We start from the raw sequence: 17448 nt of genomic DNA, 5'->3' as shown, positions 1-17448 counted from the left end.
AATGGGCAGGAGCCATGGTGGCCTGCCCTTGTGTATGACACCTGGACTCTTCATTTACCATGGCATCTATACCAGCCCAGAGCACTCTTAGGTTCCTGCCTGATCCTGGGGCTTGTGGGTTTATGGTTTCCACTCAATACGATAAGTGGTAGTATACATATAATACAATAGTAAAAGTGAATAGTATAACCTTTGTTCAAGATAACAGTAGGGAAACCTGGGGTTCAGTCAGGTAAGCGTCCAACTCTTGATTTCGGCTCAGGCCATGATCTCACAGTTCATGGGTTTGAGTCCCCACCCCCACCCCGCCATCAGGCTCTGCACTAACAGCACAGCATGGTGACTGCTTGGGATTCTCTTCTTCCTCTCTCTCTCTTTCTCTCTCTCTCTCTCTCTCTCTCTCTGCACACCACCCCCCTGCGCTCCCTCTCCGTCAGAGTGAGTAAATAAATAAACTTTGGGGGGAAAAAAGAATAACAACTGTAGTGATGCTGGCTAACAACTATGTGCCATGTGTTATTTACCCCACACTGTTCTAAATGCTTTACATCTAGAGAACCATTTAATCTTCACAACACCTTGCATGATAGTAGATATGATTATCCTCGTTTATAGATAAAGCCCCTGAAGTCCAGATAACTGAGAGACAAACGATGAAGGAAAGCACCTCCTTTCTCTAGTTCGGTGACCTGAGGGTCTCCTCCCTACACCGCTGACACCTGTCTCCCAGCCCAGCTGCTATCTTCTCCCTCCCTTCTGTTTGTTCTTTCTTTCTGAGGCACTTTCTCTCAGAGGCTTTTTTGACCCGATAGTTTCAAGAGTTGACAATTTCTAGTATCTTGTGAAATCATAGAAATGATCTCTGGGGGGGGGGGGGCGGGGGGAAAGAAAGAAAGAAAGAAAGAAAAAAGAAATGATCTCTAAGTTTTACAAATGGAGAAGTAGAAGACTAACATTTTCCATGTGTTTTGTCATTGTTCTCATTTCTTTGAAGACGTGTGGTCCCCTGTGGGCACAGCAATGCGGAAGCCAGTATTATGCAACTGGTGTTTGTTCTGATATCAGTCCCAATTTTCAGCTCTTGGCCAGCTTTGCACCTGCAGTTCAGAGTAAGTGATGAATGTGCAGAGGGTCCGAGCAATACCTTACATGAAGGGCAGAGGCGGGATTTATCAAGTACCACCCAACCCCTCTCAAGTCCATTTTACTTCGTCCTATTTGCATATAAGTGTGAAGAGTGAATTAACAATGGAAATCTGTTTCTTTCATCTTTTCCTGTGTAGCCTGCCCTTCCCTCATAGATGTTGTGGTTGTATGTGATGAGTCAAACAGTATTTATCCCTGGGATGCAGTAAAGAATTTTTTGGAAAAATTTGTCCAAGGCCTGGATATAGGCCCCACAAAGACACAGGTATGGACATGAATAATACATACACTAACCCACAGATTTCCTTCTAAGAAAATATTGTTAGATATGAGGTCTTAATATTTGCATTTGTCAAATCCCCACATTAAATGCATTTAATGTTAACCTTGACAGTTAATTGAAATTTGCACTACATTGAGTTTTTCTGTCTATGACGTTGCCCAGTGTTGGTCTTTGAGCTTAGATTTCTATTTCTGACAGGCATCAGATATAGGATGTAGCATTTTCATCTTTTTCAGCTACTTATTTTTCCCTCCTATAACTTATGAATTTATCAATACATTTTAAAATCCAGTATGTATTATTTTCTTGACAGCCACTTGGACTAATAATTAATTTATTTTGTTGTCCTTGAATTTCTGGGATTTTTGTAGAGAAGTCAATAGACAGTCAATAGGCGCCTGGGTGGCTCAGTCCATTAAGCATCAGACTGATGATCTCACAGTTCATGAGTTCGAGCCCTGCATCAGGCTCTCAGCACAGTACCTGCTTCAGCTCCTCTGTCCCCTCTTTCTCTTCCCCTCCCCCATACATACTCCCACATGCTCTCTCTCTCTCTCCCTCCCTCTCAAAAATGAACATTTTTAAGGCTATAAACAGCATAATCCTATCTTGTTATTTTTTAGTCTTTTATCATATTTTACTCAGCCCTTGCTTTTTTACACAGAATAAGACTTTTTAATAATTTTGTATAGCTCTCCATGTTTTAAGGAGTCTTTAATTTGCTTTTCTATCTTCTTGAGATAGGCATCCAAAACTCAGGAACAGAAGCTTCACGCTTCCATAAAACTGAATAACATTTATTGTTAAAGTTCTGGGTCTTCTTTCTTTCTTTCCTATTGGGTTTGCCCTTTCATGGTCATTCTGGTTGAACCAATATCAACAGAGCCAGTTGACAGAGTTCCCAGTGTATATTCTTGGGTTGTTCCTGTCATCTGATGCCTTGTGTCCAACATCTAGTAACAATTGTTGGAACATCTTCCCCTAAATGCTTCACAGTTAGCTATATTGAAATTTGATTTTCTGCTTTCCTGTACAGTATTACAAAATATTATTATATGTTTTCCATTGATGTTGCTTTTCAATACTAAGAGGACATTAATGTTCACCAAATCTTTGGAGGTTTCACTGTGGGCTTTTACCAGAAAATTCTATGAATAAGACCAGGTATAGCATTTCTTTCTGGATAGCATCCTGTTAAGGTCCCATTATAAGAGAAGTTTTCCTAGGTATCTGCTTGTTTTATCCATCTCTAAATGGACTTACCCCATAACATGACTTACTATATTTAATAGTCTCTTGAATGGAATTCATGGCCTTCCTCTTCTTGTCTTCCTACCCCCATGCATTTTCTTCATCTCTAGAGGTGATTTACACAGTCTCTTTTTCTTACCATCTAAATTTGATCTTTCTGTAAGTCCTAATATACTACATTTCCTTAAGTCTTCTATTCATTATTCCCCTTTCTCACACAGGAGTTTTGGGACTGTCATACCATCTTCCTCTCATATTAGACTTTGAAATTCATAGAGTGATTTTTGATCCTGTCCTCTCTCTCAAGTCTTACATCCTGTCCTAAAGAGAAGGCTCCACAAATATATTTTTCACATCTTCCCAGTGCCTACTTCATTGCTTCCTAGCAAAAGTAGCTGATTGAACTCAGAAATCCAGGCCTTGCCCCTTCCACCTTCCTTACGTACTGACCTCTATCTTAAGGACCCTTTTACAATACTGACCTCTTGTTGCTACTTCCTATTCTAGAAGCCCCCAACTCCTATGCACAGAGGATGATTTCAGTGCTGAGAATAAGGACATTAATAGAAGTATTTGGCCTTCTTGATCTAAAGAATTAGGGTATGTGCCCCAACCTTGTTCAGAAGTTGTTCCATCTGTCAGATTTCTCAGATGAGACTCTCTAATGGCATTTTCTCTGAAGGCCAAAAACCTCCTGCCTACTTGCACATATAGCAGCTTTCTTCCATAGATGCTAAAGTCTGTGATTAGAGGAAATCCAGAACAATAAATGCATTCAAATTGACTGTTTTGATTAGCTCACTCTTTTTTTCTTTCATATTCAAATATAATTCTTTGTTTATTTTGCACCTGTTTTTAACTGATGAGCTGTTATCTTCCATCTATGACTGCTTATAATTGTTTACATGTATATATACATTGTTAATCAGAAAGTTTATATCATTTTAATCTTTCTGTTATGAACTGGATTCTAATATTATCCATATTAAAATATTATAAGGCACTGCTTAAAAATCCATTACTAGATAATCTATAACTATTGTAGTCAAAAATCTATAAATATTACTCTTGAGAACCAAATCATATATGATAGGACATGATCTTGCTTATCAACAAATACTACTGCTGTAACTAACAGCCTCTAACAAAGAAGTCATTCCATTGGAAGAAAAATAGCTATTCTTAAGAACAAAATTGAAAATGCATATCTAATACTATCGTCCCACTTCAAATGCACTTTTGATTTTGATTTATATTGGTTAATTAGAAATTATTTATAACTTAATGACAAGCCTTTAATAAACTTATGCTTTCTTGAAGGTGGGGTTAATTCAGTATGCCAACATACCAAGAGTTGTATTTAACCTGAACACTTTCAAAACCAAAGCTGCAATGATTGAAGCAACATCCCGGACATACCAATTTGGTGGAGATCTCACAAATACATTCAAAGCAATTCAATATGCAAAGTAAGTTATAATGTAAATAGCCCAAATATTTTGATAAAATAGAAGTGCTTTTAAGTAAGAAAGAAGAAAAAGAGACAAAGAAAAATAACATACTTAGTGCCCACACTTAAATCAGAAGTAATTAAGAAAAGTTCAAACATTCTGTCATTTGAACACTTTGAGAAGGCACTAGGAAATGAAATTTTAAAGTCTTAGATTTCTAGGATTTTTATAAAATATTCCATGACTTTTAAAGAAGATTTTATATAAAGTAAAGGAAACAACATTAAAAGACCTTAGGTTAAGTAGGAAATGGAGCAATCTCCAATTATTTGTTAGTATTTATCAAGGCCACAGACAACTTGAGCTAATGGAGCCCTTCATGCACATTAAGAAGGGCCATAGAATCTTACATGTTTATGAACTTGGAGTATGAATTGAATGGAATGGGCTCACTATACTTATTACAGTCCGGGTGGTGTGAATGTTACAACTGTATAACCCTCTCTTAATTTTTAGCTCAGTGTCTCTGTTTTCTCAGAACTCCTTTTAATCATATACCTTTACAAAAATGCTAAAGACTCTCCTATTGTTAAAAAATAAATGAGAACAATAACTTCACCTTCCTTTAAGCCTACCTCCTGCCTTTGTCATCTTGTGCATTTCTTCCTTCAACTACCATAACTCCTTGAAAAATTGTCTATTCCCCCCCCTCCACTTCCTTGAAACATATGGCTTGCCACCAGGTGAACGTAGCTCTCTTTATCAGCGAACAACCCAATGGTCCTCCCTCAAACCTCATCATCTTTAGCTTCCCTTGCCATTTGCTGACGACGAACACAAACTGTTATTCCAGCCCCAGTTGCCATGACATCACAAACTTCTAGAATCCCTGCCAGCTTTTTGTCAACAATTTTGCCTCTTCACTGGCTCCTTTTCCTATCTTCTTTACTAAACAGAGCCCTCTTTTTTTTTTTTTTATAGCTCTTTTCTCTTGGGCATTGTCTCCACTCTCATGGCATCCACATTAGCCCTGTGTGGGTCACCGCATTGCTATGTAGTCATTCTGAATTCCCTCCCAAAAATCCACACAGGCATTCAGTTGATGCTGGGTATATTTAATTTGGAGTGTTGGCTCACTTATCAAATTCAATACATCCTAAACCAGCCTTATTCTTTTCCCTACCCATGCTCATGACTTTGCCGTTTGACTCATGCTACCACCTTTCCCCCAGGCATTCAAAGTAAACACTTGCTGGTTTTCTTTATTCTTTCTGTTCTTTCTTAATCGCACACATCTGGTCAGTCACCACATCCTGTCCTTTCTATTTCTGCATTTCCTATTGTATCCGCTCATTTTTCTGGATGTATATTGTAGTTGCTGTTTCTATCAACCATTGACTTTCCCTATATGTCTCATAAGCAGATGAGAAGATATGATTGGTTTGGTTAATCTCTATTGTCCCCATTGAGATGTTCTTTTGGGCCACGCTATCTCTGCTGGCCAGTCCATTGCCTTTTGGTGAAGTGCCCTTTATAGTCCAGTAAACTAGACTCAGAGGAAAAGTAGGTTGACATAGAAAATGGCCTAGAAGAAGCTACAGACTGCAGAGGGCTTGTGTTTTCAACAGAAAGTATGGATGTGGTATTTTTCCCTGTAAGGAGCCTGGGGACCTGGTAAGCTTTCCTCTCAAGAAGAATGGTCACTGTCTGAAGATGTGACTTTTTTTTAGCTTTTATTGTCCTTTTAGAACTTGGGTTTTCTCCCTATCATCTCTCTCTTACACTATTTCCCAAGCTAATAGAAATCTTGCTGTTGTTAAGAGAATTACTTAACTTCTTTTTTTTTTTTAACTTTTTTATTATTTTTTTAATGTTTGTTTTTGAGAAAGAGAGAGACAGAGCGCAAGCAGGGCAGGGGCAGAGAGAGAGGGAGACTCAGAATCTGAATCAGGCTCCAGGCTCTGAGCTGTCAGCACGGAGTCTGACGCAGGGCTCAAACTCACGAACCATGAGATCATGACCTGAGTCAAAGTTGGACACTTAACTCACTGAGCCACACAGTTACCCTGAGTGAGAATCACTTAACTGCTTACTCACATCTTCCAGAATTTAATTACCTTTCTTTCTCTTTTTCTTTTCTTTTCTTTTCTTTCTTTTTCTTTTTTTTTTTTTTTTTTTTTTTTTTTGGTCTGTTTCTTTACAACATCAAATAGAATTCTGACACTGTTTTAGTAAATATTGCCATTTTCCATTTATCTTATTTCATTGTGTGCCTAGGGTTATCATCTATTATTCTAAGACCTGAAGGTAATCAGAACAAATGAGGCACAGTTTCTACCCTCAGAAATCTTATAATCATGCATGAGTTCATAAAGAGTATAATTCACTCAAAAAATATTTCATGTAAGTACTGTATTCAAATTTGGGTGACAAATATAAAATCTTTTTCTATCCTTCTACATTCTATATAGAATACAGGAAAGTTTTAGGGATTAAAATAATATTCTCAGTGTTAAACATACTGAAATTAAAGTGTCCTTTACACATTCAGGTGAAAATATTTAGCAGGCATTGAATACATAAATTTGAAATGAGAGAAATAAATGGAAAAAGATGTAGACTTTCAGGTGTCATCATATAGGTGGTAGGTAGTCCAAAGGAGTGGGTGGCATTCCTCAGAAAGAAATACAAAAAGAGAATCTAGTAGACAGAGAAAATGTTATTGGACAACCGGATACCCATCTAAAAACAAAATAAAGCTGAATCCCTGACTCAGTCAAATCAAAATAAATTTCAGCTGCACCAAAAATTTAAATCTAGGAAAATGGAATTATTAAAAGACTATGAGAATCTGGGTGATTAAAAGAAACAAGTCATACAGATCAGAGCCTGGAGCCTGCTTCATATTCTGGGTCTCCCTCTCTATCTCTTCCCCTTCCCCCACTCATGCTGTCTCTCTCTGTCTCTCAAAAATAAATAAACATTAAAAAAATTTTTTAAATAAAAAAAAGAAACAAGTCATAGAGATAAGAAATCCTTTTAAAATACCATGTCAAATATAAAATAAACATAAAAAGTTAATGAAATTGATTGTATCAAAATATTAAATTTCTATTTAAATGATTAATGAACTGAAGAAAATATTTATATATATATATGACAAAAGATAATTTTCTTGACTAACAAAGATCTTATTAATTAGAAAAATAATGAACAATACAAAGAAAAATGGACAAAGATAAAGAAAAATCAAGAGTTCATAGAGAAAAAATATAAATGGCTAATATAAAATGCTCATTATCTCTTCATAATGAAAAAGTACATATTAAAACAATGATATATTATTTCTCACTTATCAAAATGCCCTCAATTTAAAAGTTTAATAATCCTCATTGTTAAGGAAAGGAGATGGAGAAACTGGCATTTTTTTACATTATCGTAATATAAATTGGTGGAAATTTTTAGAGGACAATCTGGCAATATCTGTCCAAATTTGAAATGTGTAAATCCTTTGTCCAAGTAGTTTCACTACTAAGATTTTATCCTAATGACACAGTTGGAAAAGTATGCCGAGATATATACACAAAGACATTTATTACAGTATTACTTGTAAAACTCAAAATGCCCTAAATGCACAATAATGAGGAATTGGTTAAACTATGGTTACCCCCAAATAATGAGATATTATGCAGCCATTAAAAAAAGAGAGCTTTGTATGTGCTGGTATAGAAAGATCTCCATGAAAATGAAAAACAAGTGTATAGACTATGCCCCCATTTGTGTGAATGTTTGAGGAACAGACTATGCACATACATCTAAAGAAAATGTTTTCTATAAGGAAATATAAATTGATAAAAGTGGTTTCCTTTGTAACAGTGGCTTGGTGTCACATTTTTAAAAAATGTTTATTTGTGAGAGAGAGTGTGTGTGTGGGCATGTGAGTAGGGAAGGGGCAGAAAGGAGGAGACAGAGGATCTGAATCGGGCTCTGCAGTGACAGCAGAGAGCCCGGTGTGGGGCTTGAACTCACAAACTGTGAGATCATGACCTGAACTGAAGTCAGGTGCTTAACTGACTGATGAGAGACCCAGGTGCCCCTACATTTTTATTTTATACCTTTCCAGGGGCTTCTGGGTGTCTCAGTGAAGCGTCTGACTCGATTTCTACTCAGGTCATGATCTCATGGTGCATGAGATGGAGCCCTGCATCAGGCTCCACGCTGTTAGGGGAGCCTGCTTGGGATTCTCTCTCTCTCTCTGTCTTTGCCCCAGACCCCCCCCCCCACACACACACACACACTCTCTCTCTCTCTCTCTCTCTCTCTCTCTCAATCTCTCTCTCTCTCAACACACACACACACACACACACACACACACATATATCTTTCCAAATGCTTTGAAATTGTTTTATCAACTGTACTTATTACTCTTTAAAGAACAATTTTGTATTGAAAAGTAAATGCAGATCCAATGGGTAAAATTGGTGACAGGATTGAATATCTTTGCTCTGTTAATTAGTATTAATGATTTTTTTCTTATCAGAAGATAATTCTAAGGATTCTTGATGTAAATACATGCACGTGCGCACAAATACACACACACGCGCGCGCGCGCACGTGCGCGCACATACCATGAAAACTATGCGAGATGTATATCTATTTCCCTTTAGGCTGCAAATAGAATGTAGGTAAATATGTCACCAGAACTGACATAGAGATAAATTCCAAGTCACAATAGGTCATGCTCAAAGAAGTTAGTTTCAGAACTAACTTCATGAAGAAGTTAAATTTATAACCAGAGGTCCACATATTAGCTTCATCTTTTGATAGTGAGTTTTTAATTTTGTCTGCCACAGAGATTTTGCGTATGCAGCAGCTGCTGGAGGACGGCCAGGTGCTACCAAAGTAATGGTGGTTGTAACTGATGGTGAATCACATGACGGTTCAATGCTGAAGGCCGTGATTGATGAATGCAACAATGACAATATACTGAGGTTTGGCATAGCGGTAAGTAGATTTTCTTTTTAGTTGTCTTTCAGTTAATGGGTGAGTGCTCCTTTGTAACATCACTTCCCAAGACCGCACGCTCTCATTGGCTGTTCACAGCTTTATAGGAAAAGAAAATTTTTACTCTGTCTCCACGTCTTGTTGATTTTCAGTCCCATTGACTACAGGGTTATGGATTTACTTCTCCAGAGGCTCTATTCTGTTCAGAAATATAATACTAGAAAGTATAAAGGGATAGTGGAGTACAGCTATAATGACCTTTTTTCTCTCTGTCTCTATCTTCAAGGTTCTTGGGTACTTAAACAGAAATGCCCTTGACACCAAAAATTTAATAAAAGAAATTAAAGCAATTGCCAGTATTCCAACAGAAAGATATTTTTTCAACGTGTCTGATGAAGCAGCTCTACTAGAAAAGGCTGGGACACTAGGAGAACAAATTTTTAGCATTGAAGGTAAAAGAACTCCATCTTTCAAAAACTGTTTTTGAGAATTCTTGATTTTATTACTGTATATTTACTCTAATAATGTTACCTTGTATACTTTATATGAAAGGACTCCGATGAATCAGTAAGAAAAGTAGACAACATGAATAAGTAGGTTATAGAAGATAAGATACAAATGGCTAGTAAACATAAGAAAAGATTCCCAATTTCAGTAATTGTTTTAAAATATAAATTAAGTCAATGTTACTTTGTGCCTAAAATATAACAACGATTAGTAATATATGATCTTGGAGATATGGGGAAGCAGAGAAGCTCATATACTATCGATAAGATTATAAATTGTATAGCTTTGGGGGGAGGGCAATTTAGTAATATCTATTATAATTGTAAATAGTTTTACAATTTTTTACACTGCATATTTTATAATCATAAAAAGTTTTGTCTTTCTACCCTATTATATAATTTCTGAAATTCCTGAATTTGTTTACAACAAACATGTATACATTTAAGGTTAGAAAAGTATAGGGGTGCTGACTTTGGCTCGGGTCATGATCTCACGGTTTATGAGCTCGAGCCTTGCATCAGGCTCTGGGCTGTCAGCTCAGAGCCTGGAGCTTGCTTCAGATTCTGTGCCTCCCTCTCTCTTTCTGCCCCTCCCTCACTTGTACTGTGTCTCTCTCTGTCTCACAAAAACAAAGGTTAAAAAAATTTGTTTAAGTTAGAAAAGTATAGTGAAGATTTTTAATAGTTCAGATTTCAAGGAAATATGTTATTTACCAGATCTACAAAAATTTACTTATATGGCCTTGGAAGGTCTAGTCGGTGTAGAAATACTCCATGTTTAAGAACTCACTGTTTGGAACACATTTTCCCAGTTGGTAAAAAAATCCCACATGATCCAAATTCTGGTTCCTGGTCATTAATTCAAATAACTCTCAGCAGTAAAGAGCCTATTTTATTGAGCACCTGCTATATATCAGGTATCTTTCAGAAGCTGGGTCCAGGGGCATTGCATAAATTAAGCATTAATTCCTGAGTCTTATCTTTATTTCCTGATTGTCCACTGGAGTCTTCTATCCAAAAAATATTATTGCTTCTTTAAACATCTAATGATACTTCTAAGCTGTTTAAATCAGCATCAAAATCCAAATCCAATGTGCTCTGAGATAATATAAAATTATTTGGGTTCCTATGGTACAACTTACACTTGTTTGTGGTGGCATTGACATGAATAATCACAATTCAACCTAAATGCCAATTAGAAATGATTTTGTGCCTTACCTGCTATTATGGATTTTGGGGAAGCACTGCGCTACTTTATTAAAAATTGTCTTGGGGCACTTGGCTGGCTCAGTCAGTGGAGCATGTGACTTCTGATCTCAGGGTTGTGATTTTGAGCCACATATTGGGAGTAGCAATTACTTAAAAATAAAATCTTAAAGAAAATGAATCTCTTCTCATCCTTTGTAAATTATTACATCTTCTAAACAAGTGACTGTGTCATGTTATATATTATATATATTACTCTCTATGTCAAAGTGTTGGTCTAGGAACTTATTCCTTTTTGTGAAGATTAATGAAATGTAACCATTTTGACCATACCGAGTCCTACAGCTCTGGTGTCAGAGGCAGGCACATATGTAGAAGTAGGACAAACTGCCCAATTGGTAAAATTCCTACTCATTCTTGAATCCTGGATCCTGAAACCTCACCCAAATATCTGTCTGTTTAGTCTTCGTGACATGTCAGCTACCTGGCTCTTCCAACTGCATCTGAGATATGTGTACACTTATTAGTACCGATATTTTTTTTTAATTTTTTTAACGTTTATTTATTTTTAGACAGAGAGAGAGCATGAACGGGGGAGGGTCAGAGAGAGAGGGAGACACAGAATCTGAAACAGGCTCCAGGCTCTGAGCTGTCAGCACAGAGCCCCACGCGGGGCTCGAACTCACGGACCGTGAGACCATGACCTGAGCCGAAGTCAGACGCTTAACCGACCAAGCCACCCAGGCGCCTCTAGTACCGATATTTAAAAGCTAAAAATTCAGTTAATTTCTTAGCTAGGAATAATAACTTTTTTTTAAAAAGGCCATGACTTCAGTTTTTATCTTACCTCATCCCCTATATTGAGTGTTTTTGATATCAAGAACATCCTAAGCATACAAGTAAACGCATTAATGCATAATCAAGATTAAGACCAACTTCAAACACTATCTTGGAAGTATTGTGGGTTCCCATATATGTTAGAATACTTCTTAGTGATTTCTCCATCCCAGAATATTTTTGAGTGACCATGAGAACATTGTGTGTGTGTGCATACGTGTGCATGTGTTCACGTGCGTCTATGTGTGCACGTGTGTTTGAAAATCTGATTTAAAATTTGACAGCAATATAATTCTCAAAATTACCTTTTTGCAGGTACTATTCAAGGAGGGGACAACTTCCAGATGGAAATGTCACAAGTGGGATTCAGCGCAGATTACTCTCCTCAAAAGGTGTGTAATCAGATAACTTCCAGCCATGCTGTCATTGGGCTCAACACTTCTGGGCACAGCGGCTTTATACAGAGAGTGGAAAAAGGAGCCATGTAGTGAGCAAACGTTCAGCTTCTCAGTCATAGTTGTTTAGTTTCTTTGTGCTGCTGCTTTGTCAACTAAAAAGTGAAGGATAACAATGCCTTCTCTTCCATGTTTCACAGGGAGTTTTTATGGAAAAAAAAAAGAAAATGCTCCAAAGGACAAGCACTATATTAATTCAAGGGATTGTCATTGCAGGAATTTCCTTTAAATCGATTAACTACCAGAAAAGTTTATTTAAAAAAAAACACACAAACTCTTGTTAGCACTGCCATTGGTGAATTCTGAGTTGCCAGAGTATCTCTTTTCTAAGAGCAGAGACAGAAGATAGGTGAAAAAGTAAGGAGTTAGGACACATGTGAGATGCAACGTCTTCTTAGCTCAGAAAATCCATTCTTCCTTGTCATAAACATCCACTTCCTAGGGCTCTGGTTCCAACTCTGCTCAGGGTCCTGGTGGGATAGTAAAGGGCCCAGACGTAGTGACACTGGAAAAGCCTAGGGAACAGTATGAACTCAGAGAATTTGATTGCCAGAAGCAAGGATCAGGAACGGCTTGGGGTTTTTTTCTTGAGAATAAAAGGTGCTAACTTTTTCTGGATCACCAATTGTTAGAGATAATCACTCATAAAAGTTATGGGTTTTTCCCTCCAGAAAAAAAAAATGTAAATGAACCCTCACACAGAGAATTTTGCACACACCTTCCTGAGATTTTTGTATACTTCCTGCAGTCCTTTCCTGCACCCCTGATTCAGAGTCCCACATTTATGACAGCCATTCTCTTCATTTCCTGGTCTTTTGTCCTCAAAATGGGCACATCATTTTCCAACCTGATGTATTTTTAATGGCTTATATTTTTCAATCCAAAATCCGTAACTTTGGTGTTTTCTACGATCTAAGATCAAAAACTGAAAAAAATAATAAATCCCATCCTGACAACCCTGCCTTCTGTGGTGATGTATCGCTTTTGAGTGTTTGGGTGGATGTTGAGTCCATCAGAGCAGCCTGTGTTTCTTGTGTGCCGCCCCCCACCCCCGCTGTGCTGACCGTGGCTGTTCTCCACCAACCAGATTGAATGTTCTGCCCTAGTTACCTTTCATAGCTGAGCTATTTTCAAATAGATGGGATAGGATATAGATGATGGAGGAACATCTGAGAAGTGACCAAGAGGAAAGAGAAAGAATGTTGAAAATAGAATAGGTCAGAAGGGGGCCTGCCAGGATGATGTGCCTGGAGAGCAGAAACGCCCCACCTCTCTTCCTCTGCCAGCTGCACTTCCTATTTTCTCAAGCATGCCCCACATCCGACCGTGAACTTTTCTTATGACTATGTGAGACAGGAGGCTCATTTCTGACTTCTTTCTAACAGCTCACACTGTTTGGCGTTTGCAGATGGGGGCCTCTGAATGCAAATTGGAAGGTGCCTATGTGCTTCTCCTGTAGCATAGTAGAGATTTATCTATAGAATGTATCAAGGTAACAAAGCCTCAGGGAAGACTTTTCTCCAACACAAAATATATTAAAACAATTTGGGCATATATCAATTTGGACATACATTCATATACATTTTACTTTATCATCTTCTCCTTAAATCTAGACCCTTTATTTCAATGTATTGCCTCCCCTGCATTCTCGTGCCTTAAACATGGTTTATTTTCATGGTCTTCATTTTTCATTTATTTTAGGATATTCTGATGCTGGGTGCAGTAGGAGCTTATGGCTGGAGTGGTACCGTGGTCCAGCAGACATCTCATGGACATATGATCTTTCCTAAACAAGCCTTTGACCAAATTCTGCAAGATAAAAATCACAGTTCATATTTAGGTAAGGCATAGCAGCATTTGACTCAGGAAATTTAAGCTCCCTTTTTTTAAACTAGCCCCTTGCTGGGGGGCGCCTGGGTGGCTTAGCCGGTTAAGCATCCAACTTCGGCTCAGGTCATGACTTTGTGGTTTGTGAGTTCGAGCCCCACATTGGGCTCTGTGCCGACAGTTCAGAGCCTAGAGGCTGCTTCAGTTTCTATCTCCCTTTCTCTCTGCCCCTCCTCTGCTCATGCTCTGTCTCTCTCTGTTTCTTAATAATAAATAAAGGTTAAAAACAATTTTGAAAAAACTAGCCCCTCTCTGAATTTCAAGATCCATTAAGCAAAGCCCTTGAAGTGTCATCTAATTATTATATTTATTACACATGTTTATGTTGCCTCTTTACAAATCAGACCTTGGCTATAACTATTTAATGACATACTGTATTACACTTACTGATGTCTTCTGGCTATTCAAGCAGTAGTTATTCCTGGGAAGTGCTTGCGCTTCTCCCAAATGGAAATAGTTCCTAGAAGCCAATATAGTAAATGGGAGTCTTATATTAATTTAGAGTTCTTAGTCTTTTTGGTTCCTATAATAAGCAGCCACTGATTTTGAGTACCTACTATGGGACACTTCCTGAGCTGGCTATTCTATCTACATAAACACTTAAATCCTTCCCACAACCCTTTGAAGAAAGTATTATTATTCCCATTTTACCGTTGAGAGCCAATGAGGTTAATAACTTGCCCAAAGGCAAACAACTTAGCAAGCGGCAAATCCAGAATTTGAACCTGGGACTGTCTGACTCCATAGCCTATGTTCTGTCCACTGCATTCCATTACCTTTTAAATTCATGTAATTGTTCATTCAAAAAATACTTGTTGAGTGCCAAGTTCATGAGGGGCTGATGGGACAACCCAGAATCTAGGGCCTGTTTTACAGGCAGGTGTCCACCCGTGTGGAGCAGTGCTGCTGGAGCACACTTAGATCTGGGCATTGCCCTGAGGGAGCGCGGATCACACTGACTTCACCTTTGGCCCTCTGTCTTGTTCTCCCCTCTGGTGCACAGATGCTACCACTTAAAACAATTTTGTTGATGTTTATTCATTTTTTGAGAGAGCGAGAGAGAGAGAGAGAGAGAGAGAGAGAGAGAGAGAGAGAGAGAGAGACACGGAGTGCAAGCGGGGGAGGGGCAGAGCGAGAGGGAGACAGAATCCGAAGCAGGCTCCAGGCTCTGAGCCATCAGCACAGAGCCCAACGCGGGGCTCGAACCCAAGAAATGTGAGATCACGACCTGAGGTGAAGTCAGATGCTTAACCAACTGAGCCCCCCAAGCGCCCCCCAGATGCCACCACTTTAGATAAGCAGCAGAGGGCCCTGGGGCACAGGTGGCACCACTCTAGACAATTAGCAGACATCCTGTGGTGCACACATGGTGCTGCTTTAGGTAACTACCCTGTGACCTCACCACCGTGCCCCTCCCTCCATAAAAACTGGAGATGAAGGCCTGAGTAGGGGTGGGGAATAGCTGCGTAGAAGAGTTGTGTAATGGCTTGGATCAATGGCTAGGTGCTGTCCGTCTGCACCCCACCTTCCCCCCACTGGGTAAGTTACCCCCAATAAAACTCTGTGTGAATGATATGGAGTGGCTTGCTTCGTTTTTCAGTATCAAAATACCTCTCAGTCTGGAGGGTACATTACTGACCCTCCTCCACTTTCTAACACCTGCCTCCTAACAAAAAAAGGACCTCTGGTCATTGCTACTAACTTTGGGAGCCCATCTGCTGAGCTCTTCAATAGCACCTACCTCTGCAAGTCCTTCTCCTCTAGGTTACTCTGTGGCTGCGATTTCTACCGGAAAAGATGTTCACTTTGTTGCTGGTGCTCCTCGGGCAAATTACACTGGCCAGATAGTGCTATACAGTGTTGACAAGAATGGCAATGTCACCGTTATTCAGGCTCACCGAGGTGACCAGGTAAAGTCCATTTTGTAGCAGATGAAATTAATCGTGGGGTCAACCAGAGCAGATGAGGAGTGAGGAGTTGATAGAAAAGGAAACTAGCATTGAGTGCCTACCCTGTGGCTGCTTCTGTGACCTATATTCACTTGAAGGTTCCTTAAATCTTCACAATACTGAGATCTGTCGCCTTCTAACAGGTGACTGGGCATTTACCTTCTTAAGGTCAAAGAGTTTTCATGGGGTTGTGCTGTCATTAAAACCCAGTCGTGTGTAGACTCAAAGCCTGTGCTGTTTGGTTATATCCAGCTGCATACTTTTGACTCCCTAAATTACTACTACATGTGTATTATTGGGTCCTAACCACAGCTTTGTTGGCAAGCTCTTGCGAAGAGTCAATGGTCTGGAGGAAAAGTGAGAAGACGGGAGCAGGATAGCGTTGTCAAGACTGGGCTACTCTATCTGGGCCTGTCAAGGTGTCCTGTGGCTTTGATGTTTCTAAAATTAAAGCAACTCTCTTTTCCACCACTTTCTTCTCAACATGACAGTTTGATAGTCAGAACCTGTGATGACTCCCAGTCATGTCTGACTAGAACAAAGGCCAGCTGAATAGATTCCTATTTCCTCACCAAGCAGCTGTAACCCATGGGCTTGGCACATATTTGAAATAGGCAACCCTGATCTCTGACAACAAATTTTCCTTCCTGGAGTTAGAGAAACCAGCTATTTAGTTTTCCCTTTTCTGGAATTAAGTGTGATCCTACTGTCTATGGATTTTCCAGGAGTAAGAGAACCTGAGTCTTTGACTTCCTTGACCACAAACCAGCTATGGCCACATACTTTGCTCTCTTTAATATTTTAAAGAACCGTGCTTTTATTGTGAGGAAAAACAATGACCGTGTTATAGGATGAATCCTTTCTTGTTCATTGCCAAATCCTTAAGAGGTATTCACATAGGCGTGCAATGAGCATTCGGATTCCCAGCCTCTCTTATTTCATTGTATCTCCACCTGCTCCCCTGTCCTGATGTATCTGCGAACTTGTCTCTTGTGCAAGATCATGCTACAGACACTTACATCACACATGCCTGCCCACTCTTCTCCACCTAGAAAATTCCTTGTTTTTTAAGATGCCGTTTATATAACACTTAATCTTTCTGAGCCTTCCTGACACCTGCACTCTGATCACACAGCATTTGGCCATTGCCTCTATTACAACCTACTTAACTGCACAGGCAGGCAAAGTCATTTGTCCCAACTCCCTCTTCCCCCTCCTGCATTTCTCTATGACACACATCACAAACCTCCTAAATGTTTCTCTTTTAAATGTGGTCTTTGACCCACCAGCACCAGAAACACCGGGGGTACTTATTTAACATACCGTTTTCTAGATTGCACCCATTCAGAGTCTTTCTTGGTGATTTGTGTGCACACTAAGGTTTAAGAACCAAGTGTTACATCATGATACAACCTGAGAGAAGGGACTGTTATCTAAATGTTTCTAGTACCTTACAGGTAGTAAGTGCTCTAT

General features: G+C 39.0%; 1 protein-coding gene across 1 annotated transcript in view; it reads left to right on the top strand.

Annotated features, from left to right (window-relative positions):
* ITGA2 (integrin subunit alpha 2) overlaps positions 1–17448 on the top strand; it is a 109972-nt gene that overhangs the window by 50441 nt on the left and 42083 nt on the right. The window contains exons 5-12 of the mRNA XM_045037280.1: positions 995–1109; positions 1284–1411; positions 4001–4149; positions 8985–9135; positions 9422–9587; positions 12000–12076; positions 13841–13979; positions 15791–15936. Of these exons, the coding sequence (XP_044893215.1) occupies positions 995–1109; positions 1284–1411; positions 4001–4149; positions 8985–9135; positions 9422–9587; positions 12000–12076; positions 13841–13979; positions 15791–15936 (1071 nt within the window). The remainder of the gene's footprint in view (positions 1–994; positions 1110–1283; positions 1412–4000; positions 4150–8984; positions 9136–9421; positions 9588–11999; positions 12077–13840; positions 13980–15790; positions 15937–17448) is intronic.

Source organism: Felis catus, chromosome A1 (genome assembly GCF_018350175.1).
Source record: "Felis catus isolate Fca126 chromosome A1, F.catus_Fca126_mat1.0, whole genome shotgun sequence".
In the NCBI taxonomy this organism is placed as follows: domain Eukaryota; kingdom Metazoa; phylum Chordata; class Mammalia; order Carnivora; family Felidae; genus Felis; species Felis catus.
Note: the sequence above shows the minus strand (reverse complement) of the source record. Positions and strands in the feature narration are given on the sequence as shown.